The following is a 26518-nucleotide window of genomic DNA, read 5'->3' as shown; positions in this document are numbered from 1 at the left end:
TTTCTACAGTTCTAATTCCAGATTCACTTAAAGATCTGGGTTTGGATGATAAAGAAGAAATACTGTATTTTTGTATAATTGTTGAATGATGATAATTTGTAATTAGAGATAATTCTGGTCGAAAGGAACTGCATTTTTAAAATGTTTTTTTTTTTTAAAAAAAAAACTTTAAAATAATTTAACTGTAGTTCTAACCAGAAGAAGCCCTGCGTGGGTCCTTCCAAACCTGTAATTCAAGTTTCTTGTGTCCAATGTCATTCCCCAAGAAACACCTATTTATTAAAATGTCTATGAACAAATATTAAATACTGCTATTGACCATTGGATTTCTACAGATATGGTTTAAATTGGTCACTTTTATTTAACTTTAAGGAGCAGTGAAGTGGCAAAAAATAACTACATCCTTTGGCTCTTCTTTTGCTTTTCCTTACTGGCCACACGAAGGAGAGAAGACAGGAAGAGCTGTTTTCACCCATCTGTGTTATACTCCCCTCTGTATCCACTGAGAAGGCCATGTAATGAGTACCTGGTGTGCTCTCGCAAAAGTGATGCTGTATGTAGTAGCTCCAATGTGCAAGAAGTTCAGGGAAACATAAAACAGCTTTCCTGGTCTCCCTCATCAAATTTAATAGAATGTGTTTAAAAACAATCATTTTCTGATGACATAGTGCCATGTATTTATCACAGAAAAATTGGGAAATATAGAAAAGTTTAAGAAAGAAAATTAAAACCACCCAGATTTTTACCACTTAAATATAATAACAGTATTGCTAACATTCAGTATATATCCTTCCAGTCTTTTTATTCTGTGGATAGACACAGTAAGCCATAGAGACTTTCAGGGGTGGGAAATAAATAATAGACTTACTTTTCCTCTAGTTATTTTCCCCACCCTACCTCCCACTCCAGTGCCTTTGCCAATTTCCCAGAAGAAAATGAGATTTAAAATTGGTGGAAATCTCAGAACTGTCAAAATACATAAACTCAGCCATGCTGGCAAAGACCCAGCCACAAGGCAGAATAAATGTCAAAGGATTTACCCTTTCAGGAAAGGATGACCACAGATGGTGCTGACATCCTGGTTTCTAGTCAGCCCTGTTGCTTATCTGCAGTGTAGTCCGTTTCTTAGGGCAGTGCCTAAGCAGTTTCCTTCTGTGGGCTGTGGTTGGTTCTCTTTTCCTGGAGGGTGCTGGGCTCTCTCCCTTTACTCACCCTAATTTGCTGCCCCCTCTTCCTTGCTTCCTGGTGATCTACTGATTCAGCTGTACTTTTGTGGTTTGTTCGGTCATTCCTTCTAGTGTCTTTCACTGTAACTTGGCGTCCTTTTCTGTTCCTTCCTATGTAATTCTGAGTAATTTTAGAAACAGCTGAAAAAGTCACAGTGCCATCGGAGAAAGGCTGTGGCTCTGAGCTGGCCCCCTGAATTGTAATGCAAGAGACCCGTCGGCCTGGGAGGCAAAAGGCTTCCTTAGAGCCCCTCTCACCCAAAATCTGGGCCAAATAGAAACTGTCAAAATTTAACTCTCTTCATGGAGTATACGCTTTCTCACAGATTTAAAAAAAAAAAAACAGAGATTCTTTTTATTTTGGGATAATGATCTTGTATTTCTGTATTAAGAAACTGAAGTGCACTACGTCACCTCCTAGAGTCTTTTTTGCATTCCCAGGGTTGGGGGACATTTACACAGACATACACTGATGGACACACTTACCCAGGACAGACAGGAGCTAACCCTACCCATGGGCAGAATGGGAAGCCACTAAATGATGCCCGATGCTCTCTCTCACCTGTTCTTCCTAATGTCCCTGTCCAAAATTTTCTTCCCCAGTGCCTGTCGTAAAGACTAGTAGTCTATCTTTGGAGTCTTGAGGACTGTCTTAGTTAAGGTTAGGTTTGGCTGTTGGTCATAGTTAAATACAAAATAACAGAGAATTAGAGGAGATGGACAGTTTTCTCTGTCTTCCTGGAGTCCTCAGAGACCCACGCCCCTTCTGTCCTGGAGCAACACATGTACGGCTCTGGGCTGAGATGCAGCTTCATTTGTCACATTCATGTTCCAAGCAGCAAAATGGAAAATGAGGGTAAGGAAGCTGCCACTTCAGGGAAATTCTCAGAAGCCACTACATGGCATTTCACTTTCATTTCATCAGTCAGAACTTAGACACATAGCTACACCTAGCTGCAAGAGAGGCCTGGAAATATCATCTTTATCTGGGTGGTGTTGTGCCAAGATAAATATTCAATTATTGTGGGAAAAGAGGAAAATGAAGAACAACCAGTAGTTTCTGTGATTATTGGGACTCTAAGAACCAGCTGTTAGAATATTAGTAACCCAAAGAGGAAAGTTCCCTTCTCAGCCATTGCCACTCAGCGTTCTTATGGGGACTAGCACCACTATGAAAGAGCACATCTTACGGGAATGGGGGCATGCCCAGGGACAGGCGGAGAGAACAGCTAAGAAAGGAGCTGCCCAGAGGGTCAGGGGCAGGACCGTACATCACTATCGATTTCTTCCCAGTTTTCTCTAGGACCCTGGGTACATGGCCTCATCCTTCTCAACATCAGGAAAGGTGACTGTGGAAATAAGCAAAAAACCATGAATTCTGGTAGATCCTACAGGGCTGACTGACTACTGCAGTCCATGGCCAGGAGAGAGCTAGAGTGTACTGAGCACCTATGAAGTGCCATTCACTAAGCTTTATATACATCCTATCATTTATTTCTCACAGCAACTTATCTTACAAATGTGAAAACAGGATAGAGACTTTAAGTGCTTAAGTTGTATAGCTAAAAAGAAGAAAAAAGTTTAATCCACTGATCTCTCTCAGCCTGGAACAAGACCAGATTAGAGATTCAAAATTTCATACAAATGTGTGTATCAATTCTTTATAATCATGAAAGTTTATATGGATCATGGGAAAGGGTGTGGGGGGAGGTGCTGCTAGGGACCAGCTGATATTTAAAAGCTGTGAATAGCCTCGTAAAACAAAGACTAAGTAATAGTAAAAAGTGACCCCTAATTTGTTTTATAAATAGATTTTTATGTCGTTGAAATGGATTGAGATACTCTTCTACTTGTTCATCTAAATATGACTTGGATCATGAGATTTAATTTTGTGATGACTCAATTGTGATTTTGCTAATAACGCTGCAAATGTTTACGTAATTCAACTAATGCTGTTTTTTTGATAGAATGAAAATATGAAGGATGATGACCTTTCCATGGAACGAAGTGAAAGTGACCTAGCACAAATAAGTCTCAGCCAATGTGCCAAGGAGCCCATCAAGCAGAAAAAAGAGACAGGGTAAAATTAAATGATTTTATTGGTGACTCACGGAAATGGGTTAAACAGTGGGGAAAACTGAGTGACTGATTAATATGGAGGTTACATGTTAACCCAAAAGTATTTGAAGCTGAAATAAAAACAAGACTTTGGTAAAGCACATTAGACAACTAAATTAATGTTTCGCTTTAGGACTGTGTTTTTATGAGAGTAATTACTAAGAGAGATTTCTTTTCATATTTACATAGAGAGAGCAATTATTTTATCTTCAGTGTATTTTTAAAGAGTAGCCACTATGAAACTCCCTTAAATTAAATAAAATGATTTCTATTTGGTGCATATTAATTTTCCAAACCACTTTGAAATGGAAAGCATTTATTCTATTTTTTTCTGCCTGCTAAAGGTACAGCTATGCAATGGCCCTACAGCTGCTGGGTTTGAATGATGGCACTGGGCCCAGTGACAGGGATCCTGTCCTTATAAGAGGGACCTACTTGTCCTTTCTGTATCTGCGCCACCTGCGAATCAGGGAGTTGCAGGTATGTGGATGGTTCAGCACGCTGGTTTCAGGCATCTGAAATGGTTGGTTGCCCAGACGGGGACTTTCCTACTATTTTAATAGCAACGTAACTTTACACTTTGTTCTTTTTTCTGATTTTTTCATGAAATCAAGCCTTTCTGGGGGTGGCGTGTATCTTTCTCAGCAGTAAAGTTGACCTGTCAACCTCCAGGGCTCCATTAAGTTTTACTCTAGGGCGGGACTAGCAAAGGGCAGGGTCCTGACCCTGTTTTATCTTTATTTCAGCGCATCTGCTTAGGAATTCTGAACTACTTTAGATCCATTGAACGAACGCTGACGATCAACACTTCAGGGCTTACCTCGGTTGCAGGGAGCCTGGTCCCTACCATAGAAGATAGTTCTGGGGTAAATATGGCAAAAGGAGGCTTGGGCACCTTGCAAGGCCTAGGAGCTCACCACTACATCCATGGGACACCTGCTGAGCACAAGGTGAGGTATTCTGCTACAGTTTCCTCTTCCTTGATTATCCTGTCTCCCACGTCACCTTCTTCCAAGCACCTGGAATCGGTTAACATGATGGAATAACAGGTGGGAGTTTCTTAGAGAAGTGGCTTAAAAAAAATTGTGGTGAAAAGGGAAGTGGCTTTTTAACCACAACGAAATGCAGTGTCCACTTGAGAGCAGGATGCAGGCAGAGCACTGTAAAGCCTCCTTGGAGGCCACAGTAAGGAAGCCTTTCAGTTGCTGGTTTGTTGACATTCTAGTGAACAGAGCCTGAGGGGCCCTTTCTGTTATCCCCACGTGGCAATCACATGTCCTTCCAGAGAAGCGCTTTTAAGACCCTCCTTGACATTGCTAAGGGTACCTTTTTGCTTCTTTTCTGCTTCCTAAGTCCTAAATGGGAAAAACAAAAAAAAACCAAAAAAACAAAAAACAGATTAAAAAACTAAGGTGCTTTTAATACTTCTTGAGTGTATTGTTATATAGTCTACAAAGTTCATATTAAATCCCTTTCTTTGGGAGTAAAATTGAAAATGCCTACATTTTCTTGGAATATCGTAGACACTCTTGAGATATTTTCATCTCAATCTCAAGAAAGTTTATGCCTGAAGGTAGAATTTAATATGAATTTTTTCTTCTTAAAAGATACCAGTTTGACAAACATGAAAAATTAAATCTATTTAACTACTAAACAAGCATGCATAATCCCTGATTGAGGCTTGTAGTCTGTAATAAGAGTGTCGAATCTTACTATCCACTGTCATTAATATAGAGTCTGGAGTAGCTCTGTCCAATAGAAATATAACATAAGCCACATGTAGAATTTAAAATTTTCTAGTAGTCTCATTTTAAAAAATGTAAAGAAACATGAGAAATTAATTAATAAATAAAATTAATTTTAGTAATATAATCTATTTAACCCACTGTGTCCAAAATATTATCATTTTAACATGTAATCAACATAAAGAAATTATTGATGAGATAATATACATTTTTTTGTGCTAAGTCTTCAAAATCTGTTACGTACCTTATATGTACAGCACATCTCAACTCAGACAAGCCACATTTCAAGTACTCAATAGCCATATGTGGTTAGAGGCTATTGCGTTGAACGGTTCAGCTCTAGATATTGAAAAACATTTTTATTTTTCCTATCCAGTCACCTAGAGTCCAACCTTCACTCAGTAGCCAGGAGACTTCTCTTTTTGGTCTCCTTCTCTAACGAGTACCTCCCTCCTATCCCCTCACCATACACAGGCTTCCTCTTTACTCCCTTGATTCTAACTTGTAGTTAGTCAAGTACAGTTAATATGCTCCTCAGTGAAGCTAGAGAGGAGGGTTAAGACACTTTAGAAACAAATATACCTGTAAAACAAACACATCTTTCTCTTGCTAATATTGAGCCCACCTCATATCACAGCGGTGGTGTGTTCTTTGCTAATAGATTAAAAAAGATCTTTTTTCCCCATGAGCCCTCTCCCAGTTTGTTTGTCAGAGATGGGGATAGAGGTAAGAAATGAAGGAGAAGAGGGAAGACAAATCCTATCCTGCCTCGATGGTTGTAGGAGGAGCTTCTTATGGGTAATGCAATATTTCTTTTTATACTCTCATAAATGATAGAAATAACAGCACCCTTAGAAGCTGCCAGTAGCTACTACTTTAGCATGAAAAACTCAAGGAAGTGGCCTTCTTTCAGGGTCTTTAATAGGACCATGTCATTTAGGGGCACTCCATGTGTGTGGCCTTGTCAGCTTTTAAACTAAAATGTCCAGACCTAACTATGTGATCCTCTCTGTGTAAGGGATGGAAGGCACAGATGCTAATTCGTTGGGTTGATCTCACTAGGCCCAGGGCCGAGGCTACTGGGAGCAAAATTGTTGGGCTTACCAACCCTGGGAGCTGACATCAGAGAAAGCCCTAAATGGAGACCCCTTCCCTGGGCCAGGAGTGTTTGATTCCATGAGGATAGTCTTGGGCTAGTACTAACAAGTGTTCACTAGATGACAATACTAAGAAAGAAAAGTACCTATGACCAAACCATCATGAACATTTTGCCACTTTATGAGTCTAATTTAGGCACGTGGCAGCTCTTCCTAGTTGTTTTACTTTGAGCGTGTCTCTTCAGGCATAGAGGCCTGACATCCCATGGCATGTTCAGGATTTGCCTGGACTCGACATACTAGGAGCAGCGGCTGTTGTGAGCAAGTGGTAAGAGATGAGACTTCAGAAAAGAGCTGGCTAGGCTCTCCTTAATACAGGGACTAAATCCAAAGCTGGTGGGGAACAGAGAATTTTAAATGGTTCTCCTCATTGCTGTGTAAATTCTCAACATCTTTGCCCAAATATAATCACATTTATTCCCTTGCTTGTTGTCCTTCTGTGCAGAGCTGTGTGCTTCTCTGCATGACTTGTCTACCTCCATTACACTCAGTTTATAGCCATGCTAGATTGTTGGCTTACCTACTCCCACAAGCTGCGAGCCTGTCATTCGTCCATTCATTCATTTATTCATTCGACAGATGTTCTGACCAATAAATATACTAGGCACAGGGGATATAGCAGTAAACAATTATAGGACTGTTTAGTGGAAATAGACTTATTAAATAAATAAGTAACACATATATAATGTCAAATGGCTTGGCACTGAAGCTTCCCCAGATTTTCTAGCCCCTTACAGCTCTGGGAAGGGCCTAGTAATGAGCTATGGCCAGTGGACTATGAGCAGAAGTAATATGTGTTACTTTTAGTCCAAAGCATTTAAGAACTGGTTTATGACCCTCCATCTCTCTTTCCCTGCTATGGCCAGTGGAAGGCATGTATCAAGCCACAAAATAGAAACATCCTGGGTCCCTAGGTTACTGCTGGAAGATAGCTGCCTAGAAAGCAACTAGTCTATAGTGAGCTATGCATGACTAAGAAATTAATTTTAACAGTAGGCCACTGAGTTTTGGGGTTGTTTTTCACAGAATAACCTAGCCTTTGTGGACTAGTAAAGATGGTGATAGGTGCTACAGAAAAAAATTTGGGAAGAAAGGGGGCTAGACAGTGGTGGAAGTTAATGATGGGATGTTGCAGCTGTTAAGTAGTGTGATCAGGGAAGGCCTATGTGAGTAAAGTACTATTTGAGTAAAGACTAGAAGGAAATCAGGAAGCAAACCATGTGACTGTCTGAGAGAATAGCACCAGGTAGCGGGAGGGCCAATGCAAAGGCCTTGAAGTAGAACTGTGTCTAGCGCTGTTGCAGAAACAACAAGGAGTTCAGAGCAGCTAGAGTGAATGAGAGGAAAATTGGCAGGAAATGGGGTTAGAGAGATTGGAGGGGTGGAAAATCGGTTATGCAGGGCCTTGTGGAAATTGTGAGGACTTTGACTTTAACTTTGAGTGAGAAGGGGAGTTCTTGGTAAGTTTTGAGCAGAAGAGTGATGTGATTTGACTTACATTTTAACACTCATGCATTGTATTGGGAATAGACTGAAGGTACTCTACGGCTGATGCAACTAGTTCGGAGGAAAATCTTGAGATGCTTACTTGATGGTCAGTGGCAAAAGGAAGTACAGTAAGTCCTCATTTAACGTCATCAATAGGTTCTGCAACTTTAAGCAAAACAAAGTATAATAAAACCAATTTACCACAGGCTAATTGATATAGACAAGAGTTAAGTTCCTATGGCATCTCATCAACGTCATAACGAAACAACGTTGAACGAAACTACATCATTTGAGGACCTGCTATAGAGAGTCAGATATATATCTTTCATGTACTAGGTATTTAATAAATGTTTTTTGGACAAAAGAAAGGCTCTGTCCATAACCAAATGATCATGAAATCACAAAAAGACAATGTACATAGAAGTGCTCTGCCAAGTATATCATGTTGTTCAAATGAAGAAGTTAGTTACAATAGTAATATTATATTCTGCAGGTGAAGCAGAGAATAGAAGATTTTAAAAACTTTCTTTTTAAAATATTTGAAAGATTGTAGCCAATAGACTGAGTCATTAATTTAACAAATTTTGATGAAATTCTTAGACAAGACTATTGTTATCTGAAATTAATGCAATGATTTAGAAAGAGGTTAAGCTTGTCAGAGAAATATTGTCTACATTGCCAAAACCTAAAATTCATATTAATAAGTGATGACAGAAACCAATAGGGTGAAAAAAAATGAATGATGGGCCACTAATTTCCCTATAGTTAATGTACCCAAATAGTTATTTGGGTGTCAGTTATATTACAGATTTAAAAATGTATGAATCATCCCAAAGATCAGATTACTTCTTACCCAAACAGGTAATTATTGTTTTCCCCTTCCTGCCACTCCTTTAAGCATAATATTGAAGAATCGATTATCCAGACCACAAAAACATTAGAGGGAAAGTCTTTCATATGGCTGTGGAAGAAATTAAAATTAAAAATAAATATTATAATGACTGAGTCAAAACCCAATATAAAGTAATTTGGCCATGTGGTCTTCAAAGCTCATCTCCATTGGACAAAAGCATATATTTCAAAGACAGGAACTGAAGGAGGAAAGGAAAAGGAATATGTGTGTCTATATAAAGGGTTTGAACAAAGAGGTGGGGGTGAGGATAGTGGGAAAAAAGACCATTTAAATAGATTATGGCATTACAGTCAGCATCTTGACACTACTATTGATTTCCATCAGCTTCAGAACAAAATATAGTAGCCATTTCCTTAAAGTCTTATAAAATTTCCCAGTATAAGAACTTGGGAAAAGTCTTTTCTGGTAAAGTCGATAAAACATGCCATATTAAGCTGTCCCTTTTCTCATTTTGCATAACAATTGATAGGAGCTAAATGCCAACAGAAGCCAACATACTAGTCTATAAGTCTAAGCAAGCTGTTTAGTTTTCGTATGTGACATGTCATTTCTCAGCATATTTTCTGTTTTTTACCAGTGCCTATCATTTTATAAGAAACAATACTTTCATTTTGGAACTCCTAGCCAAAGGAAGCTCCTAATTAAAAAAAAAAAAAAAATGTGTTATACCTAAAGAATAGCAAAAAGCAAAGTAAACCAAAAACAACAACTTGCTTAACTATGAAATATTTTTTCAGTGGAATATTATGAACAATAGCTATTATTCAGAAATGCTCATGCTTCTCAGAAAACTTCTAAGTTTCCATTTGAATAATTAAGAACCTATAATTGAATGGGTAATGCGTTAAAGAAGAGTCTCTTCAGGAAAATAAAGTATGTCATCATCTGGTGTACTTATAACAGTGCATTAAACCTAATTATATTAGCATGGAACTGAAAAGACCCAGAGAGTGCCCCTCATCCATCTTTCTGATACTGATGATTAACCATCCAAGCAGTTGATAGTCTGCCCCATTTGTGAAGGTTCCTGTAGTTATGCAATAGCCAATGCAACATACACAAACCAGTTGACAGGTCTATTGAGAAATAGGATAGAACCATTTAAATTTTATAGATCAATAGATTCTATCCAACAACTGATTACTTAACTTAGCAAAAATGTTATATTATAAAAATGAATAGATGGGGGATAAAATATTGGGAGAAGCTGGTTCCATAATTTAAAATATTAGAAGCAACCCAAGAGTCCATTGAGGGATGGACAATTATCACACACAGACACAGTAGAATATTATTCAAACTTAAGAAGAAAGGAAAATAGATAAACCTTGAGGACATAATGCTAAGTGACATAAATCAGTCACAAAAGGACAAATACTGTATGCTTCCACTTATATGTGGAATATAGAGTAGTCAGATTCATTGAGACAATAAGTAGAATGGTGGTAACAGGAGTTGGGGGAAGTGGAAATGGGGAGTTACTGCTTAATGGGTAACAGAGCTTCACTTTTGCAAGATGAAAAGAGTTCTGGAGATGGAAGGTGGTGATGGTTGCATAACGATGTAAATATATTTAATGCCACTAAACTGTACACCTAGAAGTGGCTCAGGTGGTAAATATTATGTATATTTTACCATTTAAAAATATATGTAATATAAAAACCTAGGCCAATATTTCTAACCTTTTTTTTTCATTATTTCTCCTCCTACAAGAATTCTTTTTAGACATTTTTTCCCCTGATGATCCTTCTCCAAAGAAATGTTAATATAAGAGATAAGTCATATATCTGTGTAATATGTGTGTCTGTGCTTTATACATTAAAAAAGTAAGATTTTTTGCCCCCCCCCCCCAAATATTACTTTTTGCCCTCATTGAGAATGCATGTATTTGACTGTACTTACACAAATGAGAATCTGTGAGGGCAAACTCAGTATTTCTGACTGGTATATATTAAAAGTACAGGTAGGGATCATAAAATAATAGATTAAAAGAAATCTATATGCATAAAATATCAAAAACCATTTATTCATCTATTCTTTCCTTTAAATATTTTCTAAGCACCTATTAGGTGTTAGGCCCTGTGTAAAATACTGAAGATGCAATGATGAGCAAAAATAGACATGTTCCTTATCCTCAAAGTGCTTATAGTTCAGTGGGTGAGACAAATATTAGTCGATAATCACACAAATAAATGTAAAACAGCAACCTCAGTAAGTACCTGAAAAGAGAGATAACTTGGCGTTGCAGGGAGGACAGGGGGAGTTGCCTGTGAAAGCGATGAAGTTGGAAGATATAGAGGTTTTAACTAGGCAAATGGGGTCGGACATCTTTCCATGGAGAGAGAATAGTCTGTGCAAAGGACCTGTGGCCCAAGGGAGCATAGACCCATAAGAAACCAAAAGAAGACATGAGTGTCTGTGACCCAGTGATCCAGATGGAAAGCGATACAAAATGAAACTAGCCTAAAGTTTCTCAACTTTGTTACTATTGACATTTTGAGTTTAATAATTCTTTGTTATAGGAGGCTGTCCTGTGCATTCTAGGATATTTAGCAGCATTCCTGGTCTCTACTCCCTAAATGCCAGCAGCATCTCTCCCCAAGTGTGACAAACAAAAATATCTCCAGACATGGCCAATTATCCTCTGGGGAACAAAATCACCTTTGGTTGAGAACCACTGGAGGTAGGCAGAGGCCAGACTGTGTAGGCCCTGTGAAGGAGTTTTGCTTTATTTTGTGAGCAATGGGATGTCTGTTAGGGATACTACAGGGGAGGAGGAAGGACAATCAAAACTGCATTTCTGCAAAGATCCTCAGCTGGCAGTGAATAAAATGCAGGAAAAGGGAGGGAAAGCCAGAGGGAATGTGGATAGAACAAATAAGAGGCTAAACCAGTTTAGAAACTCCTAGACAAGTCCTAGTGAAAGATAATAACAGCTTGGGCCAGGGTGATGTGTGGTATGACTAAGAGAAGCGGACGGATTTGAGAGATAGAAAATAAAATCAACAGAACTTCGCACTGAATAGGACATGTAGGGTGAGGCAGAAAGAGACATCAGGAATGATTCATGCTAGAGGAAGTGGACGAGTAATGGAACTGCTTACTAAAGTGAGGAAGCTGGAGATGGCCTAGGTTTGTGGGAGAAGGTCACACAATTTGATCATGTTAAATTTGAGAGGCCTTTAAGATGCCTAGAACAGACATCAAATAGGCAGTTAGATGTGTGGGTCTAGGGCTCTAGGAAGTCTGGATTGGAGATGTAAATTGAGGAGCAAATGGCCTAAAGAAGTTTATCTCAGTTGTGAAAATCCTATCTCCTAAGGAAGGAATATAGGAGGAAAAGATGAGGTCCTAGGATTGGGGCTTTAGCATGGCCACCATTTAATGACCTGACAGAGAAAAATATACCCTGAGCATCGGAGAAGGAATGGTGGAAAAGCTGGCCAGAGCAAGAAAAATGTGGAGTCCTGGAAGGCCAGGGAAAAGAGTGAGTCAAGAAGCGAGGAGTGCTAAACTGTGTCAGATGTTCCTGAGAGAGTGTGTAAGATGATTAAAGAAAGTTTGCCGGATGCGGAGACAAGGTCACTGTCAGTCATGGTAAGAGTGGTTTGGGTGCCTTAATGAAGACAAGCACCAGATGGAAATGGGTGAAGAGTAGGAGGTGAGGGAATGGAGACAGTGAGTGCAGATAACATCTCAGGAGGTTGGACTATGAGGAGGAAAGACATAAGGTGGAACGTGGGGAAGGGCATGAGGACATTTTAAAATGAGAGGGATGTTTCAGTGTCAATTGGTAAATATCTAGTTGAGAGGACTTGGATATCCAGGAAGGGGAAGGGATGCTTCAGAGGTGGAAGGAGTAGGATCCAAAGCACAGGGAGGGAACGGCCTTAGAGAAGGAGAGCAGAATTGTGCCCTACAGTGCAGGAGGAAGCAGGAGAGGAGGGGAATGAATGCAGTGAGTTTGTGTGTGTGAGTGGAGAAGTGGATGTGGCTTCTGCTGAGACCGAGGAAGGCTGGGCAAGGAGGTGGGGAGTGAATTCAGAGGCTTGAGAAGAGTAGAGAAGTTTGAAGTTATGAGAGTTATTATCAGAATAATGATTTTCAGAAAGCAACAGGTTCTCAGTCATCTAAGAAAAATAAAATTATGATTGGAATACCCAGATTACTTATAGGATTAGTTTCCTAGGGCTGCCATAACAATGTAGTACAAAGTGGGTGGCTCACAACAACTGGGAGAGAAATTTATTCTTTTATAGTTCTGGAGGCTACAAGTCCAAACTCAAGGTATCAGCAGGGCCGTGCTCTCTCTCTCTGAAGTCTCCACGGGAATATCCTTCCTTGCCTCTTCTAGTTTCTGGTGGTCGCCAGCAATCTTTGGTATTCCTTGACATTCCATGGCTTATAGGTGCATCGCCACAATCTCTGCCTTTGTCTTCATGTGGCCTTCTCCCCTATGTACCTGTCTCCAAATTTTCCTCCTTTTATAAGAACACCAGTCATTGGATTAGGATGCGTCCTAATCCAGTATGATCTCATCTTAACTTGTGTACATCTGAAAAGACTACTTCCAAATAAAGTCACACTCACAGGTTTCAGGTGGACATGCATTTGGAAGGACACTATTCAACTCGGTATGTTACTAAAATATGAGATTATGTTAATTCATTTTAGAAGTATTTAGAAGGGTAAAACAAAAATATCTTTAGCAGCTAACGTTTATAGATCTCAAATGCATCATATACACAGTGCCACATACTCCCTACAGCAACTATTGTGGCGTCTTCACTGTCCCTATGTTAACAGATGATGAAACAGAGGCTAAGAGTAGCTGAGTGACTTGCCCAAGGTGAGGTCCGGGCAGAGCCAGCACCTGAGCACAGGCATTCAGACTTCAGAGACGACATTTAACACCCAGTTGGCTCTATTGCCTGCGTTTTTCCAGGCAATCCCAAGTCAATCAGAAAAGACTTGATATCTATCTAGTTACCTATCTCAGAAACAAACTTTCCCTGCCAGCATTCTTTGCCAATATCTTTTTCTTTGTATACAGCCCTGCAAACATTCAGCATGTCCACAGCTCCATGCTGACAGCACACTGTGTAGGAGCAGAATGCTCGTTTGGTTCATTGGGCTGGCAAAATACAGCTCTCCCTTTTCTGGTAACTTCCAGGGTTGGCTTTCTTCCCCCAGGTCCACAGCATCCAATTCATGGAGTTCTCGGAAGTAGAGAACCAGGATGACTACTACAGCACAGGAGCTGGCTACATCTACACCCAGGACCAACAAGGGGTGCATGTCATGTATGACAAAGCCTTGAGTGATCTGAAGGAACTAGAGACAGAACTTCTGCTTGTGGCCAGCCATTACATTGAGAAAGAAAAAGGTCAGAAGTCAGATTTTTTTATTAAAAGAATTTTTTTTAATTACAGTTGACATTCAATATTATATTAGTTTCAGGTGTGCAGTGTAGTGGCTAGACATTATATAACTTACAAAGTGATCCCCCAATAAGTGTAGTAACCCACTTGGCACCACACACAGTTATTACAATATTATTGACTACATTCCCTACACTGTACTTTACATCTCCATGATTATTTTGTAACTGCCAATTTGTACTTCGTAATCCCTTCACCTTTTTAACCTAGCTCCCCAACTCCCAGAGGTCAGATTTTTAAAAATCAACCAGCCAAACAAGCAAAAAACACTAAAGGCTCAATTTAACACTTTCCACCTCAAAATATAAATGTATACCCAATAGTATCTGAAAATTCAATAAGCACATACAGCTCCAGAACACATACCCACCCACCTTAGAGAAGATACAGTTCTGTTTCCAGCCCAAGGGCCCCTTTTGTTGGAGACTGTGACTATTCTCTCGGGACTTGGTTATAATTCTTAATGTTGTTTAAACCCTACTTGTTGCCTGGTGTCATTTTTGCATCACCTACTGGGTACAGAGAATGTCATGCAGTGCCCTGAGAGAAGCAAAGCAAGCAAGTGAAATTAATGATTTTTTTTCTAAGCGACAAAGTAAGTGATTGACCTTAGAAAACTGCAGTTAGAAGCAGAGACATCCCTTGGTTTCTAGCAGAAAACCACCAGGGTGCAAGAAGATCTGGCTAGGAAAATGCCAGACAAGCACCAGAAGGAGAAATCATTACTCAGGGTAATCAATAACCCATAATCTGTATTCTCTCTTCCTTCTGACACCACTCAAATTTATCCAATTTTAGAAATAGGTGAAGTAAGACTATTATTGCTCTTGAAATAATATGACTGCATTAGCCTTATATTTGGAAAGAACTTAGAGTTTCTGGATACATTGTAATACCTAAAGGGAAATTTAGCAAGGGTATGTGTTATTTCGTAATATATGACTGTAATTAAGGATAATTCATGTTCGTATTGTTATAAAATGCTGCTCAAAGAATGTTCGACAATTAACCTTTCAGATCCCAGATGGAATTAATTTAATATCCGGTTGAACTCTTTGTCTTATTTTTGCCACAGACCATTTGGGATCTGAATTGTGGGACACAGTGATGGCATCCAACATTCTGGGGCATTTAATTTCAGCTTTTATCTTTTATCTTTACTGGTTTCCTACATACTAATGCATCATTTTTGTTCTTATTAATTTGTAATACAATGCAGCTATTTCTAGCTGCTAAGAATTTAATTTGATTGAAACACTTAGGAGTTATTTAGCCACATGAGGATCTTTGGACTGAGCTAATAAGTATATAGTCACTCACCATGAAATGATGTCCCAGCTGCTGCTAGAGAAATTCCTGATCAAAGTCTTTCTCTTATTCAGTGCCCATCGTACACTTGATAATTACTGAATTCAAACTTCAGCACCTGAAAGGTTCTTACTTTTTAATGTTTTCATTTTGAGATAGACCACTTAAAATTTAAAGCACTAATAATGCTGATAGTAAAATCTGACATTAATATAATGGAAAAATATTTTAGCTGAATAATGACAATGACTACATTTATTGATATATGTTAGTGATTAACACGATTAAAGACTATCTTAGCAACTTCTCTGAAAGATTTTGACTTGGCTAGCATCAAGTGAAGTAGCAGGTTATACTGGATTTGTTTTTAAACCACCAGGGACCTGTTTTTAGAGGAGAAATGTTTATTTTGCCTTTAAATTTTAGGTTTGAGGACATTTTAGTAAAGATTTATGTTAACTGAATTTGGTTATAATTCTAAAATTAGTCTTTAAAACTACAATTAAAAAGTAAAAACAAAAACCCCATTGACTTAGATGTCAACAAGTGTGAACTTAGGGCCTGGTCCTTGCTGATGGCTCTTTAACTGATTCTTAGAAATCCCAGTTACCATTCAGTGTTTTCATTCCTGAGATGGAGCTGACAGTCCGAGAGTGCATTTCTAATAGGAATAGCTGTGTGGAGAGGCCTGACTCTGGTCATTCTCATCCACTTCTCTTCCAGGTCACAAAGAGAACAATGAGTCAAATGCTGGCCATGAATGGGGATGGGCTCATGCAGGAGTGGACAGATTTGCTGTGCTGTATGATGTGTGGACTTGGGAAGCAGTTCTCCTAGAAAACAAGCGCCAGGTATTTTTGCCTAGAAAACAAAACTTCTGTTAAACTTTCTCATAAAAAAGATTTTTTTTTTTTAAATTCAGTGGGTTTTTTAGGGCAGCTCCCAATAAAGTGAATTTTTATTTTATTTAAATAATCTCAGCTAGTTACAAGGATATGAGTAATAAGTTTTATTTTCTTTACTGTGGTTCTCTGTTACAAAATATAAAATGCGAAGGATACTATTTTATCTTACAGGCATAATTTGTTAGAGGGCTATATAATTTAAATCCTTTTATAATATATATGCTTTTAGTGATAATGAATGATGATTCCATTCAAGTTCATTGTCCTGTCAGGCTAAAAACAGATGAACTGCCTGACCTTAGTATGGCCTTTAGAAGTGTATGCCGCATGTGGGTGGGTGAGAGCAGTTGATGAAACAAGTTACAATGGTAAATTTAAAGCAATAAAATAGCAAGTTACTAAGTCATCATCCTGTCATTAATGGTTCATATCCCAGTAATAAATGAAAAACTGCTCTTCGTTTATGTCCTTAGCATGAATTATTAGCCCTTTTGATAATCACTTTTTGGAGTTTATTCATAAAATATTAAATATTTACTCGGTACCAGGTACTGTTCTAGACATTGGGAACATACAGATAAATAAGAGAAGATGACCTCTATCTTTAAGGAATTTCTAGTCTGTAAACATTGATCTGACCTCTAAGCAAAATTATAACCCACTGGCCCATCCGAGAACCATGGGGACCCAAGTGGAGGGAGGGAGTTGCCCTGTGGGGGGTTGTCAAAGTAAGTCTTTCCAGAGGTATAGATATTTAATCTGTTACTAAAAGATTAGTAAGATGTTTCTGTGAGAGAAGGAAAGATTCTAAAGCAAAAGAAACAGCATTAGCAGTGTCAAGGAGGTATAGAATGGGGATGGCGAGCTTGGAGAATGGCAAGAAGACTCCTATGGCTAGGATGTAAAGGCATGCTGAGAAATGAGCTGAGCATGTGTTTTAGTTGCAGCCTGTGAAGTGCCTGCTAATCCATGCTACATTTAGAATTTATCTTAGAAGCAAAGAAAAGCCATTGGTGAGTTTCATTTGCATCGAAATACAATCTGAGCTTTGCTTTCATATCATGGCTGTTTGGGTGTCAGTGTGGAGAATGGATTGGAATAGAGAGCTCCTGGAGAAAAGCAGTGCAGTTATTGCAACAGGGACCTGAAGAGTTAGGAGGGGACCTACACTAAAGATGTGATGGTGAGACTGGGAAGGAGGAGCAGGCTTGAGGGAATTTTGCAGAAGTGGAAATGGCAGGATTTGAAGATAGGATGTTGGGATGAGAGATTAAGGGTGGAATTAAAATGATTTCCTCAGGGTCAGGGAGGAGGCTATTACCTGAAACAGAATGCAGGAGGAGGGACACTATAGGGGGAAGATAAGATTGTGTCTAGGATACAAGGCATATAAGGGGAGTTTGCTAAAACACTGGTGTGAATGTGTTATGGGTGCTATAGTTTTGAAACTCAGGAGCAGGTATGGGCTGAGATATGACCGTGGAAGTTGAAACACAGTAATAAGTCAAAATGACTAGAAAAAGCCTGCGATATCTGAAATGGGCCTCTGGGTAACACTCACCTTTAAGGGGAAGGTCATTAAACAAGAATCCATGAGAGAAACAAGGAGAAGCCAAAGAGACTGGAGAAAAAAAGAAGGACTAGTGTTATGAAAACCAATGGAGGGCGTGGGAGGGGAGTGTTTTAATTAGGACAGGATGGTTACTAGTGTAGAGTGTAGTGAAACATTGAGAAAGAAGACTTCTAAAAGCCAGACAGCAGAGTCAGCCATCAGGTGGTCACGGCCAGCTTTGCACGACTCTCAGAAGAGTGACAGAGGTAGAAGCCAAGTGACAGTGCACTATGACGTGGTCAGAAGGTGGGGAAGTGGAAATGTTTTCTTTGAATTGTTTTTCTAGTAGAATAAATGGTTTACCATTTCATCTACTCTCTGCTTTATTACTCACGGGGATGTAGGTCACCCAATATTTGAAAACAATTGGCTGGGCTTAAAGGGTACAAGCCCTGGGCTTTGAAACCTGTACTTCTTTTCAAAGATAATTGGCCTCTACAAAGTTTGCATCCGCAAACTTGATCTGCCAGTTAGAATCTTATTTTGGTCAACTGAGTAATGAGAGATTTAGACTCCTAGTATAGTGACCGGAAAGGCTGCATTAAATGTAAATAAGACAGAATCCTCAAACTCAACTGGTTTACTGTCCAGACATGAGTTATAAACAGTCTCCCTTTTCTGTATTCTCTCCCCATCTTCCTATGGAGGCCCAGGTGGATTCAATGGCAGAGAAGAATATAAGGATAGAGAGGACTGAAAAACAGACCAATTCATCTATACTTCAGCCTAAGGTTCATTCTGTGCTAAGCTACCAGGACTGTCCACTAGTTTGTTCTATGGTACATGAAATCATTTTAACTTAAAACAATGGTACATGAAATCATTTTAACTTAAAACAATCATTGCAAATATCTCTCTCCTTTCTACCCTGAGAATAAGCTCCCTGTAGAAACTGAACTATCTGCCAAAACTGTAAAATGTAGCCTTCTAAATCAGAAATTCTGTCGAAAGAGCCTATTTTTAATGGATAAACCAGATTTTTATCTAGAGTACAATTGATTCCCCCCAGTACTGATTCCTCTGCCAAGTTTCTTCAGCTGTTTTTGATTGTTAAGTATATTGGAATCACTAAAGTTTCAGAATTGCTCGAACACATTGCGTTGTCTTAAATCCTAAAAGTAACCATATTATGTATAAACATTCATAAAAATAGGGCTGGCGTGAATTTAGGTAGATTAAGAAATGCTTAGAGAAGCAAGGCTTCGGTTATACCAGGTCATAAGTGACACTTGTACCAACTGCTAATTTTCTCCACAGCCACCAGAGGACACAATTTCAGGGTGATTTGAATTAGTGTTTGGAGCACTAACAACAAAAATTCTGTGACAGGCTGCATCTAGCATTGATTTTCTGTTTCGCACTTTCATTTGACCTAAAATACTATTTTTTAAATCCAAGAAATAAAAAAAAAAAGTTTGAGGCAAAAATAATTTAAACACAGTAAGGTTTGAGAGTATTACCGTTGGCTATTTTTCTATTTTCTCCAGTATTCGATGCCTACCATCAATTTGTACTACATATAATTTTGCCTGAGAGTTGGCCTTTGACACACACAGGTGACATTTGACAGGCTAGAAAGACTTCTTAGACAAATACCAGCCCAGAGCTTAAATGGAAATGGGCCAGTTAACAAACAGATAATAAATAGAACCTGCGAGGTGGAAAGATCACGGTCCTATCCCTGTGGGGAAAGAATTCATAATGAAATTATGCTGGGGTCCATCTCAAAGCTTCTCGACGTTGAGGCCAAAGCTTTAAAAAGCCTTATCAATTTAAAAAAAGCAAATTTTTCTTCTCAACAGCTAGGGTGGCCAGGTAAAATATGACAAATTTAACTAGATGACCTGTATTTTTATTTGCTAAATCTGGCAATCTTGTCAACAACAAAAGTGAATATGGCGATTTAGTACCCGCCTATGCAATTTGGTATCACCAGATTGGAATCACCAGCAAGAACCCTCCCCAGAAACTTACCCAGCCAAACAGCCAAACAATAGGGCTCTTTGTACAAAAACAGGTCAAGGCAATACAAATGCTGCAAACTAGCTCCTGGGATTGGCCTGGCCCAGCCAAAAAGGTTCAGGTTAGTCCAGAATGACTTAGGGAAGTAATTGTTTCTTTCCTAATCTCCCCCTAGGCTATATTGAGTGACAGCCTTCCTACCCCAACTAGTCACTCCTTCATTTCTGCTTTGTCTTCTGCTATATTGAATGTTATTCTAGAGTAGAGCTCTGTGGATGGAATAAGGCAATGTCGATCATCCTGCAAGGCAAGGGGATTTCTATCATCCCTCATTTCATTACACCCTGAGATGTTGCGTGTTTAACCTATAGAGTACATTCTGTGTCCTACGCTTTTAGCTTCCTCCAGTTGACCTAAGGTCCCTTGACCAAACTTTCCCAAAGGACAACTGCATAATCAGATGCTAAATAAAGTACCCCAGCCTCTCCCTCCTTGAGCCTTAGCATTAAAACCCTCAGGTACTGGATGTCTATTAGTAAGGCAGCATTTGATTCCTAGTCTGCTATTGATTCTTTAATGTTCACGTCCAATGGGAGTCTCGGAAGCTATGATTGGCAAGATGGAGACACTCCTGACTTTGTACTGCATACTTCCTTTACCTCATTTTGCCTCCTGTGCTATTGCCACAGGTAATAGTAGTGCTTACACTTTCTCAGTTCTTTCTGGTTTTGCATTCTTAGCTATGGACTCCACGCAATGAGAGGGGCTCTTTATCTCTTTTTAGTAAATTCCTTAGCTTGTTAAGAACAAGGCTGACTTCCTGACCTTGAACCACCAGGAAAACCAACACCCAGGGAAACAAAACATACTCTTTCTCTAATGCATCTCTAAGTGTGCGAGGCTGCGCAGTCAGTAGAAATTGCATCCTCAACAGTTCACTCATTACTGCCAGTTAATGCACACACTGGGCAAGCCTATGTGTCTTTGATGATATGGTTACCATCGGAGTTGAGGCCTTTTAGAAGCATGAAACCTCCATAAGAAGAGCTAGTCAAAGAAGGCTATTTGGGGAGGAACATCTTGAGCTAAAACTTGATGGCAGGATGTGTTGGATTAGTCTTACAGAGGAAAGGAATTCATTGCATTGTAAACCCAGGGAGAATAAAAGTTCAGAAGCTTCCAGTCAGAGCTGATTTATCCATCAGGCGCTATAGACCACACATGTTTAGGCTCTAAGAACTTTTCAGGGACCATTGATAATGTTTGAGATCTCAGGGGAAAAAAGACATTACTTCAAAATATGTGAAGAAAATACAAAATAGGCATCAATAAACGCTTAATTACATGTCTGTAAAATGTAAAACCTTTGTTAACTGAGCACTTGTAAACATCTCATTACATGTGAAAACAATTTATAGATCAGATTTTCTCACTTTATAAGAATCTCCAAATATACACTGCCCAGAAATCATAACCAATGATTAATTAAATGTGTTGCTCGTGGCCAAAGAATTAAAAAAACAAAATTAAACATATCATTTAACATTTTTACAGAAAACAAATTTGATTGATATGTGAGTACATTTTAATATTTGCTAACATGTGGTACAGGGTCTCCAATAGAAAATGTCTAAGGCCAATGAAGGTTTTAAAACAACCCTAAAACAGTAATTATGTTGTTCGGAACTACTTACTTATCTTGTCCTTAAGTCCCTGTTTTGAATTCCAGCCCAGTGATCTCTAAAGAGCTTTTAATCATTAGCACCGTGACTAATCACACACAGAAAGAATTTACACACAGAACAGAAATTCCTTAAGCCCATATACAAATGTAAAAGCAAAATGAAGAGCATCTCTTTCTGAATTCCCACACTAAGAACCCTTTTCAACCATTAGGGTCTGGAAACTTTCTTTGGTTTTTAGAAAAAACTCATGAACTCCACAAGAAAAGGAGCTCCCTTGAGGCCTTTGAGAGTTCTGGCCTCTGAGCCCTTCCTAGTGGAGTCCAGGCTACAATAAATGCCTATGTATCTGGGGGGACTTTCCCTCTCAGCCTTTCATTTTGCCACACCTACCATCATTTCTACATTGGCGAGGTTTGGGCAGACTATTACAGAGAAGGGGTTGAGGATGTAGACCAGGGGAGGAGGCTGCCTGTCTATGTTTGGTGATGGAGTAAAATGGGGCAGGGAGGATTGGTCTGTGAAGAAAGGTATGAGAGGTAAATAAATTTGATGAAGTGACATTGAATGCACTGTCATTAGAACTTAGAATCATTAGATATTATATTATTCATTATGTAACTCCCTTTTATCTGAGGAGAACAGGGGCAGAGGGGACAGAGACAAAATGAGTACTCTTTCCCTTGCCCTCCCTAACTATCTGTGGGTTTACTAATTGCTCTGAGCTACACTGGTGCTGCAGCTGCTGGCCTCAGGCTGGTACCCAGAGAGGTTCAGTGCCGAGTCTCTCCTGCTGGTGGCCAGGGTCTTTCTAAAGCATTGAGTGGGCGAGACCTCACTTCCCTTCCCTGGGCCCTAGGGCTGCTTCTGCTATTCCCTGACTATTAACCTTATTTGCAGCTTCTTGACAGTTACTTTGAAGCCTACCAGCATGTGTTGGACCCTGAGGAGAGGTTTGCTTTAGCACAAGTGATCACTGACATCATGCACAGGTGCCCAAGATTTGATCTCAGCCACTCTTATTTCATTAAAGCCTACCAAGATGAATGCGCCTGCCTGAGGCTTCACCTGCAGCTAGTGAGGGGTATCCTCAACCAGCACGTGAGTACAGTTGGGTTTTAAAATATTGCATGCGAGAAGAGGATGGGAAACATGGTCAGAACTAAAAATAGTGGGGTTTTTTTTCATCGTGGGTCCGGAATCTGGGTTTTCTAGGGCGGCATGTACAGCATGTTTATTTGTAAGCTTATTTGCTTTGTTAAATTCCAAGCATAACTACAGTCTTCAAAGGAGGTTTCTGACCCTAATCACATTTAATGGTCCACAAGTTGTTTTCATTAGATTATAGAGTGAAAGAAAGAGTAAACACACCCCTTTACAAGGCATTGATGTATAAAATTATGTATTTTTTAAAAATGTTGCGACTATTTTTAGGACACTAAAGAGAACAATCACCATGTATATCCTCTGGGGAAAAGCTAGTGGCAGGAAGTAAGTAGAGGATAAAGATTGTTGCAGTACATTTACCTTAGGCCTGGTTAGAATTTTTTCTTTGTAGTCGATTATTTGACAAAAAGTTTTCTTGTGCCCCTTAAGATGGCCTGAAGTTGGTTACCTTTGTTTATCTCGGCTGACCCTTGGATCAGACTGAGAGACCAGCATGTTCCTGTAAGACTGGATCCTCGAAATTATGTCTTGGTGAAAATGAGTCAAATAATTAAGAGATACAAAGCACTGATGTTTTCCTCATGCCAAGGCTCATAACTCACATCCATGGGAAAGTTTAACTTTTCTAATTTTAACTTTTATGCTACATTTCTAGATAGAGTGTCAGCGGGAGTACGTCCAGAGGCTTTGGCGAGAAGGCCATCCAGATGGTAGCAATAACTTTGGACTTCCCTTTAACATAATTTGCAAACAACTTATTTCCATCAACAATAGCTGGTAGGCTGGTGTTGTCTTTATATATGTGACATTTAATCTTCTAGATAAGTTAAGAGTATGATGCTAAGTCTAAATACTTTTCTATAAAGCACTTTTCAAGTCTTTGGGTAGATGAGAGAATATAATAGTCATAGAAGAGGGATTCCCTTACACCTTCAATATCTGTTTGCTTTGTAAGTAATGAAGAATAGGGGACTTGAATTTAAATTTATGCCACGGGGCACAGAAACTTTGCTCCCTTAAGAAGTCCCTAAAAAAAGTAGTTGCTCTTGAAATGCCATCAGAGGTTTAAATCAGAGGTTTCACACAAGCAGACATATATGAAACTTGGATGTGCTTAAAAGTTTCTCAAAAAAGGAAATTATTTTTTATAGCAAGTACTACCAAAAAGGTTTTTGCAGACTCACCATGTGACCCCCTACCCTTAAAGGAGTAAATTAAGTTTATTGAGACCAGAGAGAGGACATACTTTAAGTCACCCCCTTGATACGTAGTATGCCTCCCCATTCCCTTCCAGCCTTTGAGGACAGAGGGAACTGGGAAGTAGGCGACAAGGCCCAAGTTGATCTATGTGGCTCAAGAACACGATATCTCTATTGCCTTCAAATGGGTGGAGAAATTGTCCAGCTCCTTTCAACATCCAACAAATATTTGTTGAGCACCCACAAGTACTAGGCAGTGTGCTAGGAAGTGAAGCCATAGATGTGAACAACAGAGGCATGGCCCTATGCTCCTGTGAAGTGTAAAGGTCAATAGTACAGGCAGACTTTTGGTGGGAAATTGCTGCAGTAGGTTATGGTATCATCTTGGAGACAAGCAGGGTGTCATAAGATTTCATAACAGATTCTAACCTTGTCTCCTGAGAAAGAGCCTTGGGAGTCCCAAACACAAGACTACATTTTCTCCACAGACCTTTCTCAGGACTGATATCTTCACTGTAATAAGCTTGAGACACCAGCTGTGTATGTGCAACTTGCTATATGGCAAGAGTCTACTGTTTAGGAAATGGTTTTAGGCAGAACATGCTAGCAAGGCCTCTATGGATACTAAGACCTGTCGGAATTGCTCAAAAGCAAATAGAATTTGCTTGATAAGTCTCCTTTCCTGCCTTAGGATTGTATTTTTTTAAGATCTAGGACTAAGAGTAATCCATTTGCATAAAGTTAAGGAATATTTAAGTTCTTTAGTTCTATGTATGTATAGAAAGGCCCTTGACTTGTGCTGTGTCCTCTATGTCCAAAGGAAAACCCAGAGAAAGCATTTTATCATTTCTGGCCTCTTTCATTTATAAAATATAACATCTTTAGGGCAAACATGAATGATTTCATCAGTTGTGTACAGAATTTAAAATCGATTTTGTCCATTACTATTTTAGGGAAAAAAGGAATAAAGACTCAGGTGATATGTCCCAAAGGAAAATTAAAGTAACTTAGCTCCCCACTTCTGGGGCTGCTCCCCAGATCCCTGAGACTGGTAATCAGAAGACAATGAAGGGCACAGACAAAAAAAAAAGGGTGAAAAATAGAAACTAACCATGGAATTATTCATTTAATATTTAGTCACTTTTGAGTTACTTTGTTTTAAAATATTTGACTAAATATTGATTACAATATTGAATGTTGACAAATTTGCCGTATACAGTTTAAGAATCTTATTCTTACTGGGCTTTTAGAATAAACTCATATGTCTTCCAATTTTAAAAGGGTTCACACTAAAGCAAAGAGCATGTTGTATACTCTGATGGGTTCCCTGGACAGCCTCTGAGGCCCCTTCGACTTCCCAGTTTTGTTTTGTTTTGTTTATAATGCCCTAGTTTAAAGGAGCTGTTTTATTGGTCTTTAAAAATATAAAATTTAAGTATCTTTGGAAGCAAGTTCTTTATTGTGTAAAATTGTCATCAGTTGTTCCTCTTTTTAAGCCCAGCTTTGAAAAACATTTATCTACTGGAGTTCCACCCTTCCCTGGGCCTGGCATCGCTCATCCCCAGAGCTCTCGAGCATCTTCTCCAGGAGGCCCGCCACAACTGCAGGCCCACATCAGCCAGTGGCCTTGCCTTGCTGGAAAGACGTGTGCTGTGGCTGGCCCTGGATGTGTGGCTCACCCCAACCAGGCCCGAGTCCTGGTACAGCGCACAGCTCCAGAAAGATGTAGGTTTTCTGAAGGGAGGAGGGGGATCCTTGGCAAAGAGAAGGTTTCCTCCCAGATGTTACTACTTAGCTTTGTTTTTCTGTTTGGCTCTATTCCTCCCCTACTTGGCCAGAGACAGATCATAGTCCTAGGCCTTGCCAACACTTTTATGTAACTTTTTTTTCATTTTTGGTCAAAGTTTCTAGTTTATCAGAATGCCACTTTAATGAAAATTAAAAGGGAAATGTACATAGGTATGTTGGAAGTGTTTTCTGGTTTATTATTTATATTTTAACAATATGCATTTTTCATTAAAAATTATATTTTTCTTTCCACTAAGACTCTTTCTAAAATTTACTCTTTTTGTCCTGAGCTGAGATCTAGTGAGGAGAGAGAGGACTGAGTGAGGAGTCAAGTTCGGGCCTGCCATTAACTCTCTATGTGACCCAGAGCAAGTCTCTGAGCCTCTCTGAGCCTTACTTTTCTACTTCGTGACATTTTGTTTGTGTATTAGAAAGAGAATGGCAGTGGGTGAGCCTGATGATCTCTAAAACCCCTCCAACTCTAATGATCTGTGTTTTCAACTATGGCCTGACAATTTACAAGGTGTTTGTAGTTGGATTTTAATTATTTGCTTTTTCTGTTAAGGCTATCGCAGTTGAGCCTGGGGTTTCAATTCAACCTTACTTTGTGTGGGTACTTGCTGTATGACAAAGTAACTCTCAAAGGCCTCCACCGCCAAAAATATATATCTGGCTCAGCCTCCTATCCCCTCTTTCCCAAACTAAAATTTTATTGTATTTAACTTAATTTTAAGTTGATAAAAATAATATAATACAGAATTTTATCAAAAGAGGAAAGCAAAAAAAAAAAAACACACTAAATATAAT

General features: G+C 39.2%; 1 protein-coding gene across 1 annotated transcript in view; it reads left to right on the top strand.

The window, feature by feature from the left end:
* CCDC162P overlaps positions 1–26290 on the top strand; it is a 40066-nt gene extending 13776 nt beyond the window's left edge. Inside the window, exons 6-14 of the mRNA XM_023533373.1 lie at positions 3194–3306; positions 3689–3824; positions 4091–4294; positions 13841–14033; positions 16120–16247; positions 22458–22658; positions 23380–23501; positions 25425–25648; positions 26277–26290. Of these exons, the coding sequence (XP_023389141.1) occupies positions 3194–3306; positions 3689–3824; positions 4091–4294; positions 13841–14033; positions 16120–16247; positions 22458–22658; positions 23380–23501; positions 25425–25648; positions 26277–26290 (1335 nt within the window). The remainder of the gene's footprint in view (positions 1–3193; positions 3307–3688; positions 3825–4090; positions 4295–13840; positions 14034–16119; positions 16248–22457; positions 22659–23379; positions 23502–25424; positions 25649–26276) is intronic.
* Positions 26291–26518: the final 228 nt, after the last annotated feature.

The sequence above is a fragment of the Pteropus vampyrus genome, unplaced genomic scaffold (genome assembly GCF_000151845.1).
Source record: "Pteropus vampyrus isolate Shadow unplaced genomic scaffold, Pvam_2.0 Scaffold101, whole genome shotgun sequence".
Taxonomy (NCBI): Eukaryota; Metazoa; Chordata; class Mammalia; order Chiroptera; family Pteropodidae; genus Pteropus; species Pteropus vampyrus.
This window is presented reverse-complemented; position numbering and strand designations above follow the sequence as displayed.